The 20,760-nt window shown below is 42.8% G+C and overlaps 1 protein-coding gene across 5 annotated transcripts in view; it reads left to right on the forward strand.

Annotated features, from left to right (window-relative positions):
* LOC309615675 (uncharacterized protein) overlaps positions 1 to 20,760 on the forward strand; it is a gene marked incomplete at its 5' end in the record, with an annotated part of 60,796 nt that overhangs the window by 28,291 nt on the left and 11,745 nt on the right. For 3 of the 5 annotated variants that reach the window (XR_014236956.1, XM_082365739.1, XM_082365738.1), the window contains 3 exons: positions 14,667 to 16,737; positions 17,597 to 17,636; positions 17,924 to 17,978. Coding sequence is in view for 3 of the 5 variants with exons in the window: in XM_082365739.1 (XP_082221865.1) it covers positions 16,537 to 16,737; positions 17,597 to 17,636; positions 17,924 to 17,978 (296 nt within the window). Of the gene's footprint in view, positions 1 to 14,666; positions 17,979 to 20,760 lie in introns of all 5 variants that reach the window. The other 2 variants (XM_082365737.1, XR_014236957.1) reach the window with 2 other exon arrangements.

The raw sequence follows: 20,760 nt of genomic DNA on the forward strand, positions 1-20,760 counted from the left end.
AGCATGGATAAACTCTGAAAACATTATGCTAAGTAAAAGAAGCTAGTCACAAAAGACCTCATATTACATGGTTCCATTTATATCTAATGTCCGGAATAGGCAAATCTATAGAGACAGGGAATAGATTGCCCTGGGCTGGAGGGAGGAGGGAAGGGTTGTTGGGGAAAACTGGGGAGTGCTTGCCAATGAGTTTCTTTCTGGAATGATGAAAATGTTCTAAAATTGACTATGGTGATGTTTGCACATATCTGTGAATATATTAAAAACCATTGAATTGGTTTACATGGGTGAATTTTATGAAATGTGAGTTATATCTCAGTAAAGCTGTTATTTAGAAAATCTGTGAAAGTGGGTAACGAGATGATTTTTTAAACTCCTCAGCAAGTTTGGGGGTTCTGCAGAGACTCCGCTAGGGCTCAAGGCTCAGGCTCACAGGTTTAAGGATCTGGGGTCTGGTGACAGCCGCGACACCGCAGTCCCATGAGGCATCTCTAGCGTTGCTTTAGCAGCATTTTAGTGTCCACTTGTGCTTGTCCTCTGATCCCAGGGCCCCAGCTCTCCAGGGAATAGATAGATTCTGGCTCTGAACCTGAGCCCCAGGTGACGTTTCATTTGGCCTTTGACCTCAGCAGCTGGAGCCTAATATTCTTTGTGCAGAAAATGAATCAGTTCACTCTGTCTTTGCCATGATGATCAGGGCAGAGCAACATGGCCATCTGAGGCCAGCACTGTCTGCCATGAATCAGAATAATTCAGAATAACCAAGATAGGGCTCTGTAAGGCCTACACTGTCAGGTTAATGAATGGGAGGAATAAAAACCATGTTTCCAGACCTGGCGAGAGTAGTTTGGAAACTCGGTTATGCCATGCAGACCATGTAATTCGCCATTAATATTCCTAAGCAGAGATCTCCAAAATGGAAGGTGCCCACCCCAAAGGGGGCCAGTCTACTGGGGTACAACAGCATCATCTTAGAATTTCTATGCATTCTTTATTTAATCTTTTTTAAGTTTCTATTTTTTCAAATTAATTATTTATTTATTTTTAATTTTTTCGGCTGCGTCAGGTCTTCGTTGCTGCACGCTGGCTTTCTCTAGTTGCTGCAGGGCTACTCTTCATTGTGGTGTGAGGGCTTCTCATTGCAGAGGCTTCTCTTGTTGCGGAGCTCTAGGTGCGTGGGCTTCAGTAGTTGTGGCGCAGGGCTCAGTAGTTGTGGCGCGTGGGCTCAGTAGTTGTGGCGCCCGAGCTTAGTTGCTCTGCAGCATGTGGGATCTTCCCGGACCAGGGCTCGAACCCATGTCCCCTACATTGGCAGGCGAATTCTTAACCACTGTGCCACCAGGGAAGCCCCTGTTTTTGTTTTTTAATATACATAATATTTTAGGAAAATTGTACACACATATTACTTATACATAGATAAATTAATGTAAATGAAGGTGCTCAAAAGCTTATTTTTTTTTAAAGAGCTATTCTTTTTTTTAAATTAATTAATTATTATTTTTTGTTTGGTTGTGTTGGGTCTTCGTTTCTGTGCAAGGGCTTTCTCTAGTTGTGGCAAGCGGGGGCCACTCTTCATCGCGGTGCGCGGGCCTCTCACTATCGTGGCCTCTCTTGTTGCGGAGCACGGGCTCCAGACGCGCAGGCTCAGTAGTTGTGGCTCATGGGCTCTAGAGCACAGGCTCAGCTGTTGTGGCTCACGGGCCTAGTTGCTCCATGGCATGTGGGATCTTCCCAGATCAGGGCTCGAACCTGTGTCCCCTGCATTAGCAGGCAGATTCTCAACCACTGCACCACCAGGGAAGCCCTCAAAAGCTTATTGTTGATGGTTGTAAGCAATTTTTTTAAAAAAAGTTTAGGGACTGCTGCTCTAAAGGATGTTGTGGCTTTCTGCTAGATGGAGGAGTAAAGATAGACTTAAATGATACCTTAATTCACGTTTGAGACCTAGCCCCCAAAGAAAAACTAGTTCAGAATACCTATTTGCAAAGATTTATTTTTAGTATAAATTCACCTTAAAAGAACTCAGATCTCTAGAGTTCAAACTGTCTCCCCACAATGGATGAGAGCAAACCCCACGTGGCTGGCCCTGCTTGGGTTCCTAAGTTCATCTTCTTCACTAATTGGGCAGTTAGTCCCGCTTTTATAGGTTCACCCTTGCCCTTGTCTGAAGGATCTACCCTGACTTTAAACTTAAGGATTTTAGACCTATGTTCTTGGCCAAAGTTATCAACTTGCCTTCATTGCTAGTCTAACTTCAGGCCACTTCTCCAGTTCTGAGAACTGAGCTTGTGTTTTGATCCTGAGACCCACTGCAATCAACACTCTAGTTCTAGTAATTGAATCCTATCTTGTACCCCGTATCTAAGTCTGAATCCGAAAGCCCATCTACTACTCTGTCCTATAAGACTGAGAACCACAAAGGCCTCACCAGTCTCCAGGCAAATGATTAGGGCCTGGGTACCTGCTGACACAGTTTTCAGTGTTTTGGATTCTTGGAATGTTTACATGTAAATGACAAAATGAAGCTGTGCCTAATTATCTCAAGTATTCTCATAGTATACTATAATATACTAATAATATCTGGTTGTTAGTACCAGATATTAGTAACCAGAAGGAATGTTCTTGATCAGCATTTAAATGTCCTCTTTAGTAAACAAAACTCGTCTTTTTAAGAATGCAGAGCTGCTGCACAGCACCAATTCCCTTTCAGTTTAAAGCAAAATCAAAGACACTTCCAAGTGTATACAATCTGGAGACCATAGATAGCACCAAGCAGCTAAGCTCCCTTGGAGAACCAGGCATTACTTACAATGGTGAGGAATTGAGCTGTGGTCAGCCCACTCCCTGAACTTTGCACACCTGCAGATAAGCTCTCTGCTTTTCTATCTCCAATCCTTCTTAGGTTGACGCTAAAAAACTGCTTCTATGAATTTACTTAGCTCTAATTTCTATTAGCTATGTCTTTTTCTGCTTCCTAACTATGTTCACTTTTCATATGCTCTCCAGATGAAAAAAAAATTATCTGTAGGAAACACACCCAAGAGTTACCATAAAATGTTCTAAAGGGAATTTAGATCTGTCTCACTTGTATGTCTGGGTTCTCTTTTAACTCCTTCATACCCCTGAGCACATCCCCATTCATTAGATTTCACAGGTGACTAAGAGAACTGGATTTTATTCCAGCTCAGGTGGAGTCTTGTTGATCGAGACCCACTCTACCTTACCTAATCACGCCTATCAGAGAGGCAGGTTTGCTCTCTGATGACCTAACAGCCAAACAACTCCTGGAGGTGTACCCAGAAGTCACTACACCTTGTAGAGTTACTTCACTTATCTGTTACCTCATATCTTATATTGTCACAGTGATCTACCTCACAGGATGATTGTTGGAGTAATGAGTAAGTGTTAAAATTACTACAAAACATTCTTATTTCCCAGGTGTCATAATAACTAACCCACATATATCAAGTTCTTCAAATTTTTTGTAGAATATTTCATATGAATATTTGTGCAGAATATTTTCATATGACTGTACGAGGCAAAAGTCCTTTTTGATGTCTAACTTAAATTCCTCTTCAGTAGTCCATCAGCCTTGCTCTCTCTAGGGGCGCTTACCATCACTAAGACTAGACCTTTCACTAAATGGAAGTTAATTGTGGCTTTCTCCAAAGTTTACCCAATAATAAATAACATTCAGATAAGAAAGAGGCCCTTTACATGTTTGATATTTTCTTTATTATTAGCACCTCACCTTTCAGAGCATAAACCATATACTGACTTTGAATTTTTATGAATTGCCTTCAATCAGTAGAAAAACTCATATGAAAGTGAACGGAAAGATTTGAAATTCTGAGAAGAGAAGGTAGAGCAAAACCAATTCAGGGGAAAAAATACAGTCTCTGATACCTGGAGTTGATTTACCTGGCAGCTTGCATTCTAGCTGTGGAAACCTGAGGAAGGTGTATGATTCCTCCAAGCTTCATTCCCTTGTCTGTAAGATGGATATATGCCTTAGGGTAAGGTTAATGTGCTGTAGCAAAGAGACCTAAAAATGCATCAGCCTAAAGAATATAGAAGCTTATTTCTAGCACATGTAATAATTCCTAGGTGAGTAATCAGGTTGACCAAGTAGCTCTGCGGAACAGCCATTTAAGGATCACATATCATATTTAAATGCCACATGTAACCCCATAAGTGTGTCTGCAAAAATCCATTCTTCATTCTTCTGGGGCATGTGGCGGCCCACCTATGCTGTGTCTCCTGCTTTGTGACATGAAGTGGCAAGTAATTTCAAAACACATCTTGAAAACATAAACTGTAAGGCAAAATTTGATTAATTTGATTACATAAAAATTAAACATTTTTGTGCCCATGCTATAAGAAACCCAGGTCCTATGGTGGAACCATGGTGGATTGACAGGCCCAGCTGGGCTCCCAGCCAAGACTCAGCAGCAACTGACAGTGCCCCATCCCAGATGGAGATATGAGAGTGAAGAAGCCATCATGAAGTGGCTCCTCCAGCCCCAGCGACTCAGCTGATGCCACAGGGATCAATACTAACCGCCCAGCTGAGCACTTCCTGACCTGCAGAATACAAGAAAGACGAAATGGTTGTATGAAGTCCAAAGTTTTGGAACAGAGTTTAAGACAAAGTCTGAGTCAAAAAACATAGATCTGAGACTTATAAGCATATAAATAGTGATTGAAAGTCCTGGAAATACAGAATATCTCTAAAGATGGAGAGTAATAAATAGGAGTCAGATGCCAACCTTTGTGGGTAGCCTGAGGAGGAGGAATCTGCAAAGGAGACTGGGAAGAAAGGAATAAGGAAGAGGACATGGAAAACAATTTTGCTTTGTCAACTTATTTTTACTAGTTTAACTCTCAGAGGATTACCTGAAAATCTAAGTTGACTCAGAGCAACACATTCATTCAAATGATACGTGTGTAGAACTGGTGTGAGACAGTTCAAAGCTTGGGGTGGTGGAAGTGACCAGATCAGGGCATGAAGCCCAGTACTCCATGTCTTTGCAATGTGTTCTTTCTTTCTTTCTTTCTTCTTCTTTAAGGTATACAGTAAAATTCACCCTTTATTGGTAAACAGTGCTGTGTGTTTTGAAAAATGAATATTGTTCTATCACCACCACCAAGTATCTCTTTAAAGCCAGCTCCTCTCCACCCACAGCCCTGATAACCAGTGTGATCTGTTGTCTGTCCTGGTAGTCTTGCCTTTTCCAGAATGTCATATTAATAGAATAACACAGAATTACTCTGTTTTGGTCTGGATTCTTTCATATAGCATAATGCCTTTTTTTAGATCCACCCACGTTGTTGTGTATATCAGTAATCCATTCCTTTTTATTGCTGAGTAGTATTCTATTGTATGGATATACCGCAATTTGTTTATTCATTCCGCAGTTAAGAGAAATTTGTGTTTTTTATCCTGTTTTTGACAATTATGGCAAAAGTCACTCTAAAGATTTACATACAGGTTTTCATGTGAACATAAATTTTCATTTCACTTGGGTAAACACTTAGGAATGACAGTGCTAGGTCATATGGTAAGTGTATGCTTAATTTTATAAGAAACTACCCCATTATTTTCTAAAGTGCCTGTACCCTTTTTGCAGTCCCACCAGCAGCCTGTGAGAAGTCCAGTCTCTCCTCCCCTGCACTTGGTATTCTCGGGTTGTTAGATTTCTTTACATTTTAGCCATCCTTGTAGATGTGTACCCCATGGAAGTTTTAATGTGCATTTCCGTAAGGACTAGTGATGTTAATGATCATCATCTTTTCACGTGCTTATTTCCATTTGTCTATCTTCTTGGATCAACTGCAAGTAACAGAAAACTGATTTGATGGGTTAAACAACCAGGAGGGTTATGATCTGACAGAAGAAAAAGTCCAGAAATAGGACAGATCCTGGGCTCAATTTCTTCTTTTCCATGGATCTCTTGGTAACATCCTCAGCCTTACAGTAGACTTACCCTCAAGGTTGCTGCTGTAGGAGGTTTGAGACATAACATCCAGAAGACATCCAGAAAAGATACCCAGGGGAAGGAAGAAGGTCAGCTTTTCCTGTGGAAACGTATTAAGATCACTCCTCCATCCCCAAACTTCTTTAACACCTCACTGGTCAGAATTGGGTCACATTCCCATCTCTAAAACATTCACTCAGAAAGAGGAATGGAATTACCATTGACTGGCTTAAGCCAAGCGAGATTTACTACTAGACCTGGGAATAGGGTATCAGGAGAAATAGTGAAAGACTTTGAAATGAGCAAAAAGAAAGATTACAGGTCTAGCAGTCCTTCCAGATTTTCTCCACTTTTCCTTGCCTTTGGGCTATTTGAGAAATCTGTAAATTATAGAAAACTGTTAGTAATGTAAGTAATTCTTATCATGAGAAATGCAAACAAATTATGTGCAGTGGAATGCAGTTGGTCATTGCCTTGTGATTCTGTGCATCTGTTTGTAAATTCATCTCAGCAGTCCTTTTCTTCCTGTCTATGTATGATTATTTGAATTCTTCTCTGAACTGGTTATAACATCTTACTGGTTCTCTCATTATTGATTGGGTTAAATAAAATCTTTGACACACGTTTATTTTACATTTGAATGAGACATGATTTTACCTTCAAAAAAATTCTTTAACAAGAGTCACCTTTCCTGAGGGATAGGTTTCATCCTGAAATTTGGGACCCTAGAAGCAAGGAATAAAGCTGAGTAGGCAACCAAAAGTGTCTGCTGTAGAGATGGTCCCGAGAATATCAGGAAAGATGAGATTAATAATGTAGGCAAGGTAAGAGAGAATAACTATTTCCCTATTGAATAACTACTGAAGGAAAAAGTTGCCTATGGATGAAAATACAGAATTCTTATGAGGAGGAGAAAGAGGTCAGAGGAGCTCACACCCTTTTCTGTTAGCTTAGAGAGAGCCGCAGAGAGCCTTGGTAAAGAACTATAGAGCAGTGTTACTCAAAGTGTGGTTCCCACACTGACAGAACGGTAAGCAGCCCACCCAAGATACCTACAGAAATTTACAGTAAGTATTTAGAAACTTGTAGTGCTTTACTATTGCTGTGAAATGCAAATGTTTGGTCAGTGGACTCATCTTACTGAACAGGGCATGGACCAGTTTGGTTGTTGTCAAACTCCTGTTGTGGGCAGGAGGCAGTGTGAGCTGGAGGCCCGTCTCATGGGAGAGGTCCCCATGTACCATGTGATATTTTAAGGTTAGTTTGCCAACTGTAATGTGTAAAATGTGTAAAATCTGGGATCCACTTCTTTCCCTGAGAGATAAGTTACAGTTACTTTCATAGGATAGATTTGTTGAAACTGGACACTGAAAGGTTAGAGATAACTTTTGAAAGTACAGCATTATTTGCTTTGTTTTCTTGCTGAAATTCCTTTGAAATCTCTTCTTTCATTCCTATCTATATATCTCTTTGAGATTAGCTTCTCTACTAGGTGTGCTATTAAAACAAAACATAGAAATGGTTTAGATGTACATTGTCCTCTGTGGATGGTGTTATTATTTGCAACTTAGTTAACAAAAAAATAAACAAATACATTTGTCATATTAAAAACTTTAAATATTGATATACATGATATTCATGAAAGTGTGCATAGAGGCATTTACTAATTGATATTTGGGGACAGAATAAAATAATGGAAGAAATTCTTGGAGAGACAAAATTGAGAATCATCACCTAGTTCAGCCCACTTGAGAAGTTAATTTATGTCCTATTTTCCTTGGATTCTTACCTTCTCTTTTGATTCTGGAAGATGGTTGGGGCTTTATATTCTTTTATTTCAAGGCCCAAAACAGAGGTTTCTTGGACATAACCCCACTAATACCACTACCTTCCTGGCATTTACTTTTTTTTTCTTATTTATTTATTTGGCTGTGCCAGGTCTTAGTTGTGGCACGCGGGATCTTTGTTGTGGCATGTGGGATCTAGTTCCCCGACCAGGGATCGAACCTGGGCCCCCTGCATTGGGAGCCCGGAGTCTTACCCAGTGGACCATCGGGGAAGTCCCCTGGCATTTACTCTTAAAAGCCTGAAGTATCTTCCTAGGGGGACTGGGGAGGAGTGAATGTCTTTGTGGCAGGAAGTGGTAGAAGCTGTGATAACAGAGTGAGGAGAAGCCTTCCCCCAAGCCTGGAACATGGATGGGGTGAAGCACTGGTGACCTGAGCCTCCATCCTTTGCAGCACTGTGAGGGGGTGACCAGGCTTTAAAAGGGTTGGAACACCAATGGTGGGTGGGCATCCTACATGGGGGCTCCCATGCCCGACCAGCACCCTATGCTTGGTTGGCAGAGAAGGATCAGAGTGACCCACCTTCGAAAGGCTTGGACAAAGGACAGAGCATCAATGCAGCTCTTGGACTAAAGACAGAGGGAACCTTTCTCAGTTGTTGGTTGGGGAGAGAGGAGCCTATTAAGACTAAGGCTAAATTTTCTGCCTCCCAGATAGGGTCAAGGTCAGAGTAAACTTGGCTTTAGAAAAACAAAAGAATATAATAGTATCTAGTGCACCCAAGGTTGTGGAGTAAAGTTCGTATCTGCTTCATCATCATTATAACAGACGATCACACTAAGTTTTGAGATTAGTGATATAGTGATTTCTCCAAGGTCACGCAACGGCAGAGGCCGTTGGTTTTTTTCTATCACGCACTGACCCTGCTTAAGGTTGGTAGGCTAAGAGAAAACAGATCCAATCACAAAGCCATTTAATAATAATAATACCAACAATACCCCTGTGCTGGGGGGGGTTACATTTATCATCTAATTTAATTCTCATAACCCTATGATACCATTACGATCGATCCCCCATCTTACAGAAAATGGAACCTTGGGGACTTGAACTAGCTTGCTCAAGGCTGCATATCTAGGAAAGGCTGGACCAGGATTTAAACCAGGAAGTCTGATTCCAGAGCCTGCACACCTAACCACCACCCTATTCCTGCGGCTTCCCCACAAAACCAGGTTTCAAGGAATGAGGGCAAAAGACTTGCCATCTGTTTTCTATTCAACCAACCTGATTTACTTTAGGCTTGAGGCATTGAAAGTGTGCTGATATGAAATCCTATGTTAGTAGTCTATTTCAGTTAGGGGAAAGGGGGAGTTTTGTATCAATGATGTCCTTTATTTTTAATGTAAAATTCTTCTAGCCTCGCAGTGAACTGTGCCCAGACCCCAGTTCTGCCTTTTCACTCTTTACCTCCAGAAAGTTTTCCAGCAGGGTGGGGATTTAAGCAATTGTGAACCTCCAGGAGAGTCTCACAGCTGAGGCACTTTGAAAATAGAACCATATTCTTTTATTGTAGGTTTGGCAAATTCTCTCAAAGTCAATATATTCCTTGTCTGGTTTCCAACAGCAATGCTTTTTGCCAGTGGTCACCTACGTGCGTCTCGTCCACCTTTGAGAGAGAAATAAAATTCTACGAACAAACCGGCTATGATTTCCTCCTTCTTTCAGAAATCTAATTCCTTACGACCACATCACTGAGCAATTTCACGTGGTTGTAATTAAGATCACATTTCCCATACTTGGCTTTCTGGTCTCTGATAAACGGCATGAATGGAGTATTCAAGTTCTAAACTCCCTGGACACACAGCCTGTTTTACTCCTGGCCTCTCACGATGCTGATCTCTCAGGTAAAGGAGGTGCTGTGAACTGAATGTTTGCGTCCTCTCCAAATTCCTCTGTTGAAATCCTAACCCCCAATGTGAGGGCATTAGGAGGTGGGGTCTTTGGGAAGTGAATAGGTCATGAGGGCTCCACCCTCATGAATGGAATTAGTGCCCTTATAAGAAAAGACCCCAGAAGAGCTCGCTCTCTCTTTCTGCCAAGTGAGGATGCAAGGCGAAAGTAGCCATCTGCAACCCGGAAGAAGGTCCTCACCAGAACCCACCCAACCATACGTGGCACCCTGATCCCGGATTTCCAGCCTCCAGAACAGTAGGAAATAAATTTCTGTTGTTCATAAGCCACTCAGGCCATATTCATATTTATGCAAAATATTATGAATATTTATATTTCTCATTTTATTAGAGGACAAAAATACACGTTAAACAATAAGAGCTAAGTCCCTTCAATTGTGACCTCTGCATTTGTACCTTGCGTTGCCCACGTTTTCTTAATCCAGAAAAGTGAAGTCTGGTGCCCTCTTGTGGTCTTTTACTTTGTTGTCCTGGGAAATTTTTATTCCACCAACTTGCATCGAGCTTTCTCTGTGGAGGAAGACTGCTTCCTTGAGAATCATCGCTTCTTCCGCTAGCCATGTCTCTCAACAACTTCAAATTGGAAGAGTCCACCCAACCAAAGATGTAGTCAGGTTCAATGTGATTTTTCTGTTAGCAGCCAGGGCAGATACTTTGAGGTCCTATGGAGTTTCTCTAAAGAAAGAGAATGTACTTAACAAGATAATTCCAAAATATTGACAGGTCAAGTCCATCCTCATGCCTCTGGACCCTCAGAAGACCAGCAGCTCATCTTGCAAAGCTGTCTAAGTGTCAGGAGGAAAAGGTACATTTTCCATAGCCTCTTTCTGCACTTTGGAAAGTGATGAGTCAAACCAAACCCTTGATGCAATTAAGAGTTAAAGAGAGCTGTAAGCACTGCCTTTTTCCTCTGATACAGATATGTGAGGAGGGTAGGACTCAAGGCACTGATAAAGAACATGGGCTCAGAGGTTAGGCTTGCCCTAACTCACATGGCTTATGAGTGATGGAGCCAGAACTAGAACGTGGGCCCGTGACTCCCAGTTCCACGCTCCATTCATTGCATCGCGCGGTGCTTCCTCTTGGCAGGGAGTTCGACTCCTGTCCTTGATATTTCGGCTGTCTGTGTACCACATACACACAATATTCCAGTAAACATTAAGATAGTATTTAGATACTACAAGCAACTCTCACTGACCAGGTGTCCCCACCCCCAACGAAAGTAAACTAAACAAAACAAACCCACCAATGAAAACAAATGAACAAAACCATCAACCACACTCCCATAGGATCAGTACAGTATCAGGAATATTACGGAGGAATCTAGAGTCTAGGGGTTGCATTTGGATCCGTGCTCTGCCATTTATCTGTTTATGGCCCTTGGCAATTGATTCCCCTCTGCCTTCACTTCTTCGTATACAAAATAAATGAAAAATTCTGCGTGTTGAGAGAATTCGATGAGTTCTGGTATGTAGTCAAGTATTTGATTAATTTTATCTATTATTGTTATTATTTGAAAAATTATTTCAGTTATCCAGATTGGACTGTCTACATTGGTGAAATTCACTGCACAATTTAAAACGTTTCTTTGCATTAGCTATAATCTTTGATAGGTGATTTCTTCAAAGTAAAGCTTATTTCACCTACTATGCTATATACAGCAGCAAAACTGTCTGGTCCCTCTCTTTCTCTGTCTCTGTCTCTGTCTCTCTCTCTTTTGATTTCAAATTTAAAAAACAGTTTCAATACCATCATTCCACGTAGGCTAAGCCCTTCTGCCTGTCCCATTTCTGAGATTCAGAGGCTCAAGTTAAGAAACTCTTTAAAGAACTGGCTAAGACTCTTGTCAATACAGAAAAAGGAAGCCCTGCCTATTTGCTTCTCAGAGGTTCTCTGAATGGACTCACCCCAAAGGGAAGCTGGGTCTTGGGGCATTATTTGGCTTTGATTACTTTTACTTCCCGGCTCCACCCCTGTGACCTCTTGTCTCCTTTAATACTGACTCATGATACAAATACCCCTTGATGGATCAGAGAGCTAATAGTGCCTTCCGGCCAACTAGCTTCTATAGCCAAAAAGAGCCAATAGCAATCACAGCTCCCTGAGCTCCTGGATTCTACTTTTCACTGTTGGATGCAGTGGTACTTCTTTATCTTAACACACACATTCTCCTAGTCCAGTGGGATTTGCCTGGCCCTTAGACAGTGGTTCCATGAGACAGTGTTTGCTTTCTCCCCAGAAAGCAAAAAGAATGTCTCTCTCCCAGAGCAAGGGATTAAATCTTTATCTGGAAGAAGTCAACAAATAGATTTGTAGTGAGATCTTTGAACTAAGTCTTGAGAACATCTACCCTTAAAGACACCATTTGGAAGCGAAACTCAGCTGAAAGTTTCCTAGAAAAAAGCAAATGAAAAATTGTGTGGTACTAAACAAATCTGACTGTTACCCAGGACAACCTTGAGTTTAGTAAAACAGAGGAATCTCAGAACAGGCGCCTGTCAATACCTAAGCATGTGACTCCTACAAGGATTAGCAACTGTGACCCGGGTGTGTAGACAGAAACTTGGGCTGATATTTCCTGACTTTGCACTACAGCGTCCTGGTAAAACTGCAGATCCACAGTCTGGTAGACTTCTCTTAAATTCAAACCACATGTAGAGACATTAAATAAGCATATGTCATAACATATTTGGGTAACTATAGGGCAAACCGAAAAGTTGGCAACAGATCTTAAGAAAGTTACTCAATTGTCTGGTAAGGCAAGGCGGCTTTTGAAAGCCCGGCCACTTGCCATTTCTTTAAGCCCTTGATGTGAGCAGCTGCAGGATGGATGAGGACTGAAAAAGCTGCTCTTCTTTCCTGAGCGGGTGAAGATGGGGCCTGGGGTCAAGCCAGGGATATGTGTCTGCACTGCATCTAAGAAGAATGAAGCCCAGCCAAGTCCCAGCCTCTGCACCAGATATGTCGGAGCGAAGGGTGAAAAGCCAGACAGCTCACCCAGGCAACTGGGCCTCAACTCCTTCCCTCTGCAGCTTTGAGGGGCACACCGGAAGGCTGTTGGGTTAATTGGGAGCCGGTTCTTGAATCTCTCGTCTTTCCTGAATTCATTACTTTACAAGGGTAGTCATTTACATAGGATGAAAAATACCAAATATCCCCCAAACACACTAACCCATCCCCCCTTCCTGGTGTCATGGCAGCGGGGAAATACAAAAGTGTTTATTGAGACATTTGGATTTTCAGGTTGATTAGAAGTTTCTCTGCTTTTCTGTGATTGCTGTGGCTGCTCAAGATGATGATAGAAAGATAGGTATATATGTTTAAGGTCAACAAGCCAGACTCTAGTCTCATCTGTACAGCTACTGCTGTGGCCGCTTCCTGTATGTATGGTTCGGCAGGAAGAGATCAGGGGAGCCTGGGAAGGGAAGTATTTCAAAGAGGAGGATATTATCAGATTTCCCAAATACCGCAGATAAATCAGTAAATATAGGACTGAAATGTGTGCTTGGGGCTTTTTAAAAACAACTTTTTTGAAGTATAACTGGCATACAATAAGCTGCACATATTTAAAGCACAGAGTTTGATAAGTTTTCGTATATGTACACACCCTAAAACCATCACCACAATCAAGCTAATAAGCACGTCCATCACCCCCTAAACTTCCCTCTGCTTCTTTGTAACCCCTGCACCCCACCCTCCCCTATCCATCCTCCCCAGGAAACCACTAGTTTGCATTTTCTAGAATTTTATATAATTGAAATCATACAGTATGTACTCTTTTTTAATCTGGTTTCCTTATTTTGAGAATTGGCCTAATTATTTCGATTAAGACTCATGCATGTTGGAGCATATATCAAATAGTCTCCCTCTCTCTCTCTCTCTCTCGTCCCCCGACCCTGTCTCTTTCTTTTTGCTGAGTAGTTTTCCATTGTGAATATACCATGGATATATGGGTATATCTCTATTTGTTTATCCATTCTCCTGTTGGTGGACATTTGGGTTGTTTCCCATTTTCAGTTACTACAAATAAAGCTGGTTTGAATATTCATGTTCATGTCTTTGTATGAACATATGCTTTCTTTTCTCTTGGGTAAATACCTAGGCTGGCTCATATGGGTATGTGTATATTTAACATTTTTAAGAAATGGTTGCAGTGTTTTTCAAAGCGGTCGTACCATTTCACCTTCCCACCAGCAGTGTTTGAGAGTTCCAATTCCTCCACGACCTTGCCAGCACTTGGTACAGCAGGCTTTTTAACTTCAGCCATTCTAATATATGTTGTCCATGAACTCTGACGATCGAACGTTCTGATCATCTTCAGAAGCATCTGCATTATGGGACTTCCCTGGTGGTCCAGTGGGTAAGGCTCCGTGCTTTCAATGCAGGGGGCCTCGGTTCGATCCCTAGTCGGGGAACTAGATCCCGCGTGCATGCCGCAACTAAGCGTCTGCGTGCTGCAACTAAGACCCGGTACAGCCAAAAATAAATAATAAATAAATATTTTTCAGAAAATGAAACCATCTGCATTATGGCTGTGGGTCCACAAACCAGACAGCAATGGAAGGAGGAGACACTGAATACAGGCGATTTTCAGAGACTTCTGGTTACAAGGGAAGGCTCCCAGTTCATGTGAAAGTCATGGTTATACACTCAAAACAAGTCCACTCTACATCTGAATTACAACATTTTAAGGTTTATTATTTGCCAGTTCACAGTGTGGGCAGTTAGGTGGGGCCTTAGAGGATAAAATATTTCTTTTTTAATTTTTCCAAATCATAAGGCCACGCTGCTTCTTGAACAGTTACCAAATCACAAGGCCACGTTGCTTCTTGAACAGTATCTAAGTATTATGGTTGGATAAAACTCAGCTGGAGTTCCTCACGGTCCTTTAACCAAGCTATAAATATGTTACATGTGTCTATTCTTTTCAACAGGGCACACCCAAACAGAAGACAAAACAGGGAGGCTGGAAAGGAGAGACAAAGACAGAATGAGAAACAAGGTGACTGACCATCTGTCCCAGTTTGTGGGGACTGTCCCAGTTTTAGCACAGAACGTCTTGAGTCTGTGAGTGTGTGTTCCACTTTAGTCAGAGCTAAAGCGAGAATCAAATCAATACAGCCTGAGGGCTTGAATGGAGGAAAGAAGATGTCACACAATCTCAAACTGGTTTAGAGAATATTTCTCATTGCTCCCTAAAAATGACAAACGTCACTTTCACAAATCACCAATGCGCTATGTGTGGAAGTCATACAAAAGCTAGGGGTTCATAAGGTGGAAAAGGTTTCAAACTGGTCAGTGAAGTGAATAGACATAGTGGGAGCAGGGACAGGCTCAATTCAGGGCTCCTCCCCTGCCCACCTCCCTCCATTCTGTGACCACCAGCTTCTCCTGCCCTTTGGGATGTCATTGTGGGTTGAACTGTGTCCTTCCCCCACCTCCAAATATGTCCAAGTCCTAACCCCAGTTACCTGTGAATATGACCTTATTTCAAGATGGGCTCTTCACTGATGTAATCAAGTTAAGATGAGGTCATCCTGATTAGGGTGGGCCCAAATCCAATGACTGGGGTGTCCTTATAAAAAGAGAGAAATTTGGACACAGAAACACACACAAGGCGAGAAGTTCACGTGACAATAGTGGCAGGGATTGGAGTGATGCCTCTAGAAGCTAAGGCGTGCCAAGGATTGCTGGCGGCCACCAGAAGTTAGGAGAGAGGCATGGAGTACATTCTCCCTCAGGCTTTCCAAAAAGGAAGCAGCCCTGCCCAAAACCTGGATTTCAAATTTCTGGCCTCTAGAACTGTGAGAATAACTTTCTGTTGTGTTAAGCCATGCGGTTCTGAGTACTTTGTTATGGTAGCCCTAGGAAACCAATACAGATGTGCTTCCGCATATGAACCCCAGTGATCATTTATGTCCTGAACATTTATTTAACAGTGGTTTATTGAGTAACATGTTCCAGGGTCCATGTGGGCATTACAGGAGGAGCAAAGTAGAATACCAAGGCCTACCCTCCTCCTTTGCCTGAATTATCACGTGTACTTTCCTAGTCTCCATGCAGCTGTTACCTCTGCTAGAAAGCGATTGCCCCCGTTATATCTCCCTAGGTGGGTTCCAATGGTTTTCAAGCATCTCTGGGTATCAGAATCACCTGGGGAGCTTTTTAAACACACTCATGCCCTGAGAGCTGAGATTCTGAGTCCCTGAGCTTGGGAGAGAGCCAGGGCATTTTGTAAATTCCACAAGTGCTTCTAACATACAAGGTTGAGACTCTCTGGAAGGGTGCTTTGCCTCTGGGCTTTCACAGCACCCCAGGACTGCTTCAGCCATAGCACTCTCCACATTATATTGAAATGATGTGCTTCTTTTCATCTACTAGAAGAACATTTCTCAACTTGGGCCGCACAATCAAGCCAACTAGAAAGTTAAGGTTCCACATGTGCCTGACCAATCCCAGACCAACTGAATCAGAATCTCCCCAGGTGACTGCAATTTGCAGCCAAGTTGGAGAATTACTGTACTAGATCACAAACTCCTTGGGGGCAGGTATCTAGCCTTCTTGATCCCAGTAACTCCATTGCCAAAACACTGCTGGTGCTTGCAGCTGCCATAAGCACACCAACAGATGTTCCTTAAGTAACTTAACTCTGCCAGAAAATGAGTTTATAACCTAGCAGGGAGGCTAAGTGACCCTCCCAGAATGCATACTTGAATGGCTAAGGGCTCATTTTGAATATGTAAAGAAGCAGGCCATGAGGTAGACAGGCTGTAAGAGATCACCAACCCTACCCTGCTTGGTTCCATGGCTTTCCAAGATCAGTGTTCTAAAAATGTCTTATCAAGAGACTCTGAAAGTAGGCCACTGACAAATGTGTCTGGACTTCTCTGGAGGCTCAGGGGCTCTACTCTGCTCTTGTCTGTCTCTGTGTGCTCAGGACAAGTGGAATATGGCAGCCATCCTAAGCTAAGAAGAGAGAATCCAGTAGCATCCTCCAGCTTTCAGGTGCTTTGATGGGCTTCAAGCGGTATGTGATACATCACAGTGAACGCTCCAAACCAGAGATCTGAGGTTTCCTTGGGGAAAAGGCAATGGGCTCAGGAAACAGAATCATGTGACTTCAGTGGAGAACTTTCTGGTTGTGTTGGCCTGGATCTGACCTCTGACACGTCCCTGGGATCAAGCTCCAGGTCGACCCCCCCCCTTGGGGTCATGTTCTCTGCTGGGCTCGGCCAAGCCTGGCCCCCTGCCTTGATAATGGGTCCGGTAATCTCAGCCCTTTAAGGACCAGGCTGTTCCTGTTCTTTCCAATTTTCCCAGGTGGATAGGGTCCTGACCCTGAGCCAAGTTCAACAGCTGAACCTCACTCAACAGGCCTCTCCTCTGCTTCTTTTCTGCACTTGACAACTCCTTTCAGAACACGGGTCACGTCTTATCTCGTGGTCTTTCTACTTGCTCTTGCCCCAGGAGAGCATTTCTCATCATTCTTGAGTACTGCCGCCTCCCCAAGCCATTCTCTATCATCCTGTCTTATTTTCTTGATAGTACTCTGGGGAATTACCTGCTTAGTTGTAGAATTACTTACTTATCATCCGTCTCTCTTTCTCCTTCACTACATCCTAGAATATAAGTTCCAGGAATGCACGGACTATTTTGTTTACACTAGATTTCTCAATAAGCATGCTAATGAGGGAATTCCCTGGTGGTCCAGTGGTTAGGACTCGGCGCTTTCACTGCGGTGACCCAGAATCAATCCCTGGTTGGGGAGCTAAGATCTCACAAGCTGAGCGGCCAAAAAATATATATATAAGTATTTTAATGAATCCTTAGGCTAAACTGCCTGTCGCTCTGTTATTTCTTACAGAGCCTGTCTGCGACCCCAAGTGCTGCTGCCATGACAGTAGGTGTGTAATTTCCAGTTCCCACCTCTCTCTCCCTCCCCAGCTCAGTTGGCTCATGCCAGGAGGTTCAGGATCACATCTCCTGAGCACTAAGTTTCCATTCTGACAACTTGCCAATATTCGTAGATGTCTGCACCTCTGCTTGCCTGCATAGCCTTGTTCTTATCAGCAATAGCTCTGCCCACTGGACCTTCAGCCCCCATCGTGACCTCTGGTCTCCCTGGCTGCACTGTGCTTTCTGCCTCACTCATGTTACTCCCTCACCTTGCTGCCAACCCTCCTCTTTCCAGCTCCTGCCCTTGCTGCCTGGGGTCCCAGGATGGCCACGGAGAAGACGACATCAAGGTCAGTGTCACTCTCAGCCTCGAGTCCTAAATATGAAGGGCTTTCAGAGATTTCCAAGTGAGAGCTTCCCTCTGGTACAACCCAGAGTATGCCCGTCACTGAATAGTCAATGGTCTCATCCTTGAGAGAGTGTTTACCTTCCTAGGGATGATTAAAGCAGCCATCTGTTTCATATTCTTTTTTAAAACTGTGAAGTAAAACACGCACTCAGAAAAAAATGTATAAAGCACACATGTGTCATTTAATAATAATTATATAGCAAACACCTATATGGCTACCACCTAGATTAAAAAATAGAACATGACCAGCAATCAAGCAACCCCCCGATGCTTCTACCCAGTTGCAACCTGTCCCCACCCCAAGTCCTAGTGGGAACGGCCACACTGACTTTTGTGTTTATTTCTTCATTTTCCTTTGTAGCTGTACCACTTATGTATACATCCCTAAAAAATAAAGTTGAGTTTCGTCTATTCGGAACTTTATATGAATGGAAACAAAACATATGTATTTTTTATGTTTACTTCTTTGATGGTCACAATTTTTTCGGAGAAAGTTGTTCTTAAAACATTTTCCTTTTTGGCCATTCTGCCTGTACTAGCAGAATCTAGCAAGAATCACTATTGCTATGTTCACCCTTTTCTCAGTCCAGGCTTCCTTGGAATGTGACCTGCAGTTTCCAGGCAGGGTTTATTGCTATGTTTTCCAGATTTCTTGGTAATAGTAAACCCAGTTCTGCGGCACAGACTCTAACTCCCTCCTAGCTGCCTACTGCTCACCCCTTCAACCAAACAAAGAACATAAGATGCTCTCTTATCTCTACATCTGCACATTTGTAATAGAGATCCAAATGCTCAATGACTTGCATTGGCACCTAGTATGTAAATATACAAGCTCTTATTCTGTAGACAAAGAAAGAGAATTCCTGAGGCCATTGTCCTGAGGTAGGAAAAGAATATTGAAGAGTTAGCCAATCTTGGATAAAAACAATCAACGTGGAGCAGCTAACAATTAATCTCTTATAAAGAGAAGCTTTTCTCTAGGACTTTCAAAGGGAACACACCAATGCATTTTGAAGTACCCCAATTCTAGAGCACATTCATATCTCTTAGAATTGAGATCGTCTAATTCTAGACTATAACAATTTTTTAAAAGTAGTGATGTTAGTGAGTTTTTTGATTCAAGCTAAATCTTTTGGGAAGCCTGTTTTGTGCAGTTGTATTTATGTCACACAATCCTGTAAATAGGGCCTGAGTGTATTCTCTGGGTTGCCGTGAGTAAGGAAAGTCACGCCTCTTGACCTTGTTCCAAACGTGGCTTTCCGTATCAGTGGTGTCACCCAGAACTGACTTAAACTCTTGAGTGTGATCATTCTGAGGCAAAGAATGAATGAATGAATGAATGAATGAATAAATAAATAAATAAAAACCTCTTATGTTGGCAGTCAAGTCAGACACTTCCATTGTGTTTCCAAGAAATTGTTGCATAAATCCATCCACTGCTCTGAGCTCATTCATGCTCTGCACTAGGGTAGTGTGGCCAGTGCGTGGTGGTTACAAAGGGCTGCATCAGCAGGTTCTATTTCTTACCCAGGCTCCCAACTGCTAAAGAGGAGTTGGATTTATGCAATCTTAGCGAACTACTCTTATCCTCAGGCAAACCCGCACAGCCCGGTTGCCTTTGTGTTTCTACCCCTCGCATGGCCAAACATTCTCCTACCAATGAGTTAAGGAATGGGCGAGATTAGCTCTCACATAACCATTTGCAGGATATCAAATACAGGAAAAAAGGAGGAAATGAAACATGAAGTTTAGACGACCTCTTGGTGCTCAGCCAAACTTCCTGTCAAGACCTCTCCTTCCTGGAGCGAAGGCAGTTGGGTAGGTCCACGCGGAGGGAGATTGGGTGGCCGCAAAAAGCAGCTGAGGGCTGTCTCTGGCAGCCACAGGTCAGGGTGCCACGGCTTCTGGAGACTACACGCGGCAGAGTTCAGCGTAAAAATACCCTTCAAAGAGTCGTTGCTGGGAGTTCAACTTCGGAGCTGATTTTACCTCTGCAACCCGGGAACATACCCAAGTGGGGCTGGGAGGTGTGTTTTCTCTGTCCTCTCATTTGCTGCCAACAGATTAAAAAAAGACAAACCCCGGACTTCCCTGGTGGTCCAGTGGTTAAGACTCCACACTCCCAATGCCAGGGGTGGGGCGGGAACTAAGATCCCACGTGCTGCGCGTCTAGGCCAAAAAAAAAAAAAAAAAAAAAAATCCCAGCACAAAGTTAAGTGATTAGACGTCCTTCCTTGCCTCCTCCTACCGCCTTCTCACCCCTCCCCCAAAGTCTCACTTTACTTCCGTTTGCTCTGGATAAAATCCATGTATTATACATCCCCATTCCATCAGAATGTAGTGCAGCATTTTTTTTTTTTCTTAATGAAAGAGTCCTTAAATTCTGCAGTGCTTTATAAGTTTCGAAAGTAGTCAGCTTGGTATATGACTTCCTTTTAGTGTTTTGGATAGGATACTGAGATGTTTGCAGTTATTACGGTTTTCGGGTCAATTCTCATCCTCAGCCGCTCTGTTAATAAGAGACGATTATTAAAACGAGACTAGCGGTGAACAGAGGGTTCCTCATAAACCCATCCCCAGAGGGCCAGGCAGAGCTCACAGCGGAGGGTGGCAGGTATCCGGGGCTGGCATGGGCCAGAGAGTGGGGCTGGCTCAAGGGCAAAGCGGGGCAATGCCAGAAGAAGAGTTTTTAATGGAAGAAAATCAGTCGACACCTCACCTTT

Source organism: Balaenoptera borealis (assembly GCF_965194805.1).
Source record: "Balaenoptera borealis genome assembly, chromosome: 18".
NCBI classification, from domain to species: Eukaryota; Metazoa; Chordata; class Mammalia; order Artiodactyla; family Balaenopteridae; genus Balaenoptera; species Balaenoptera borealis.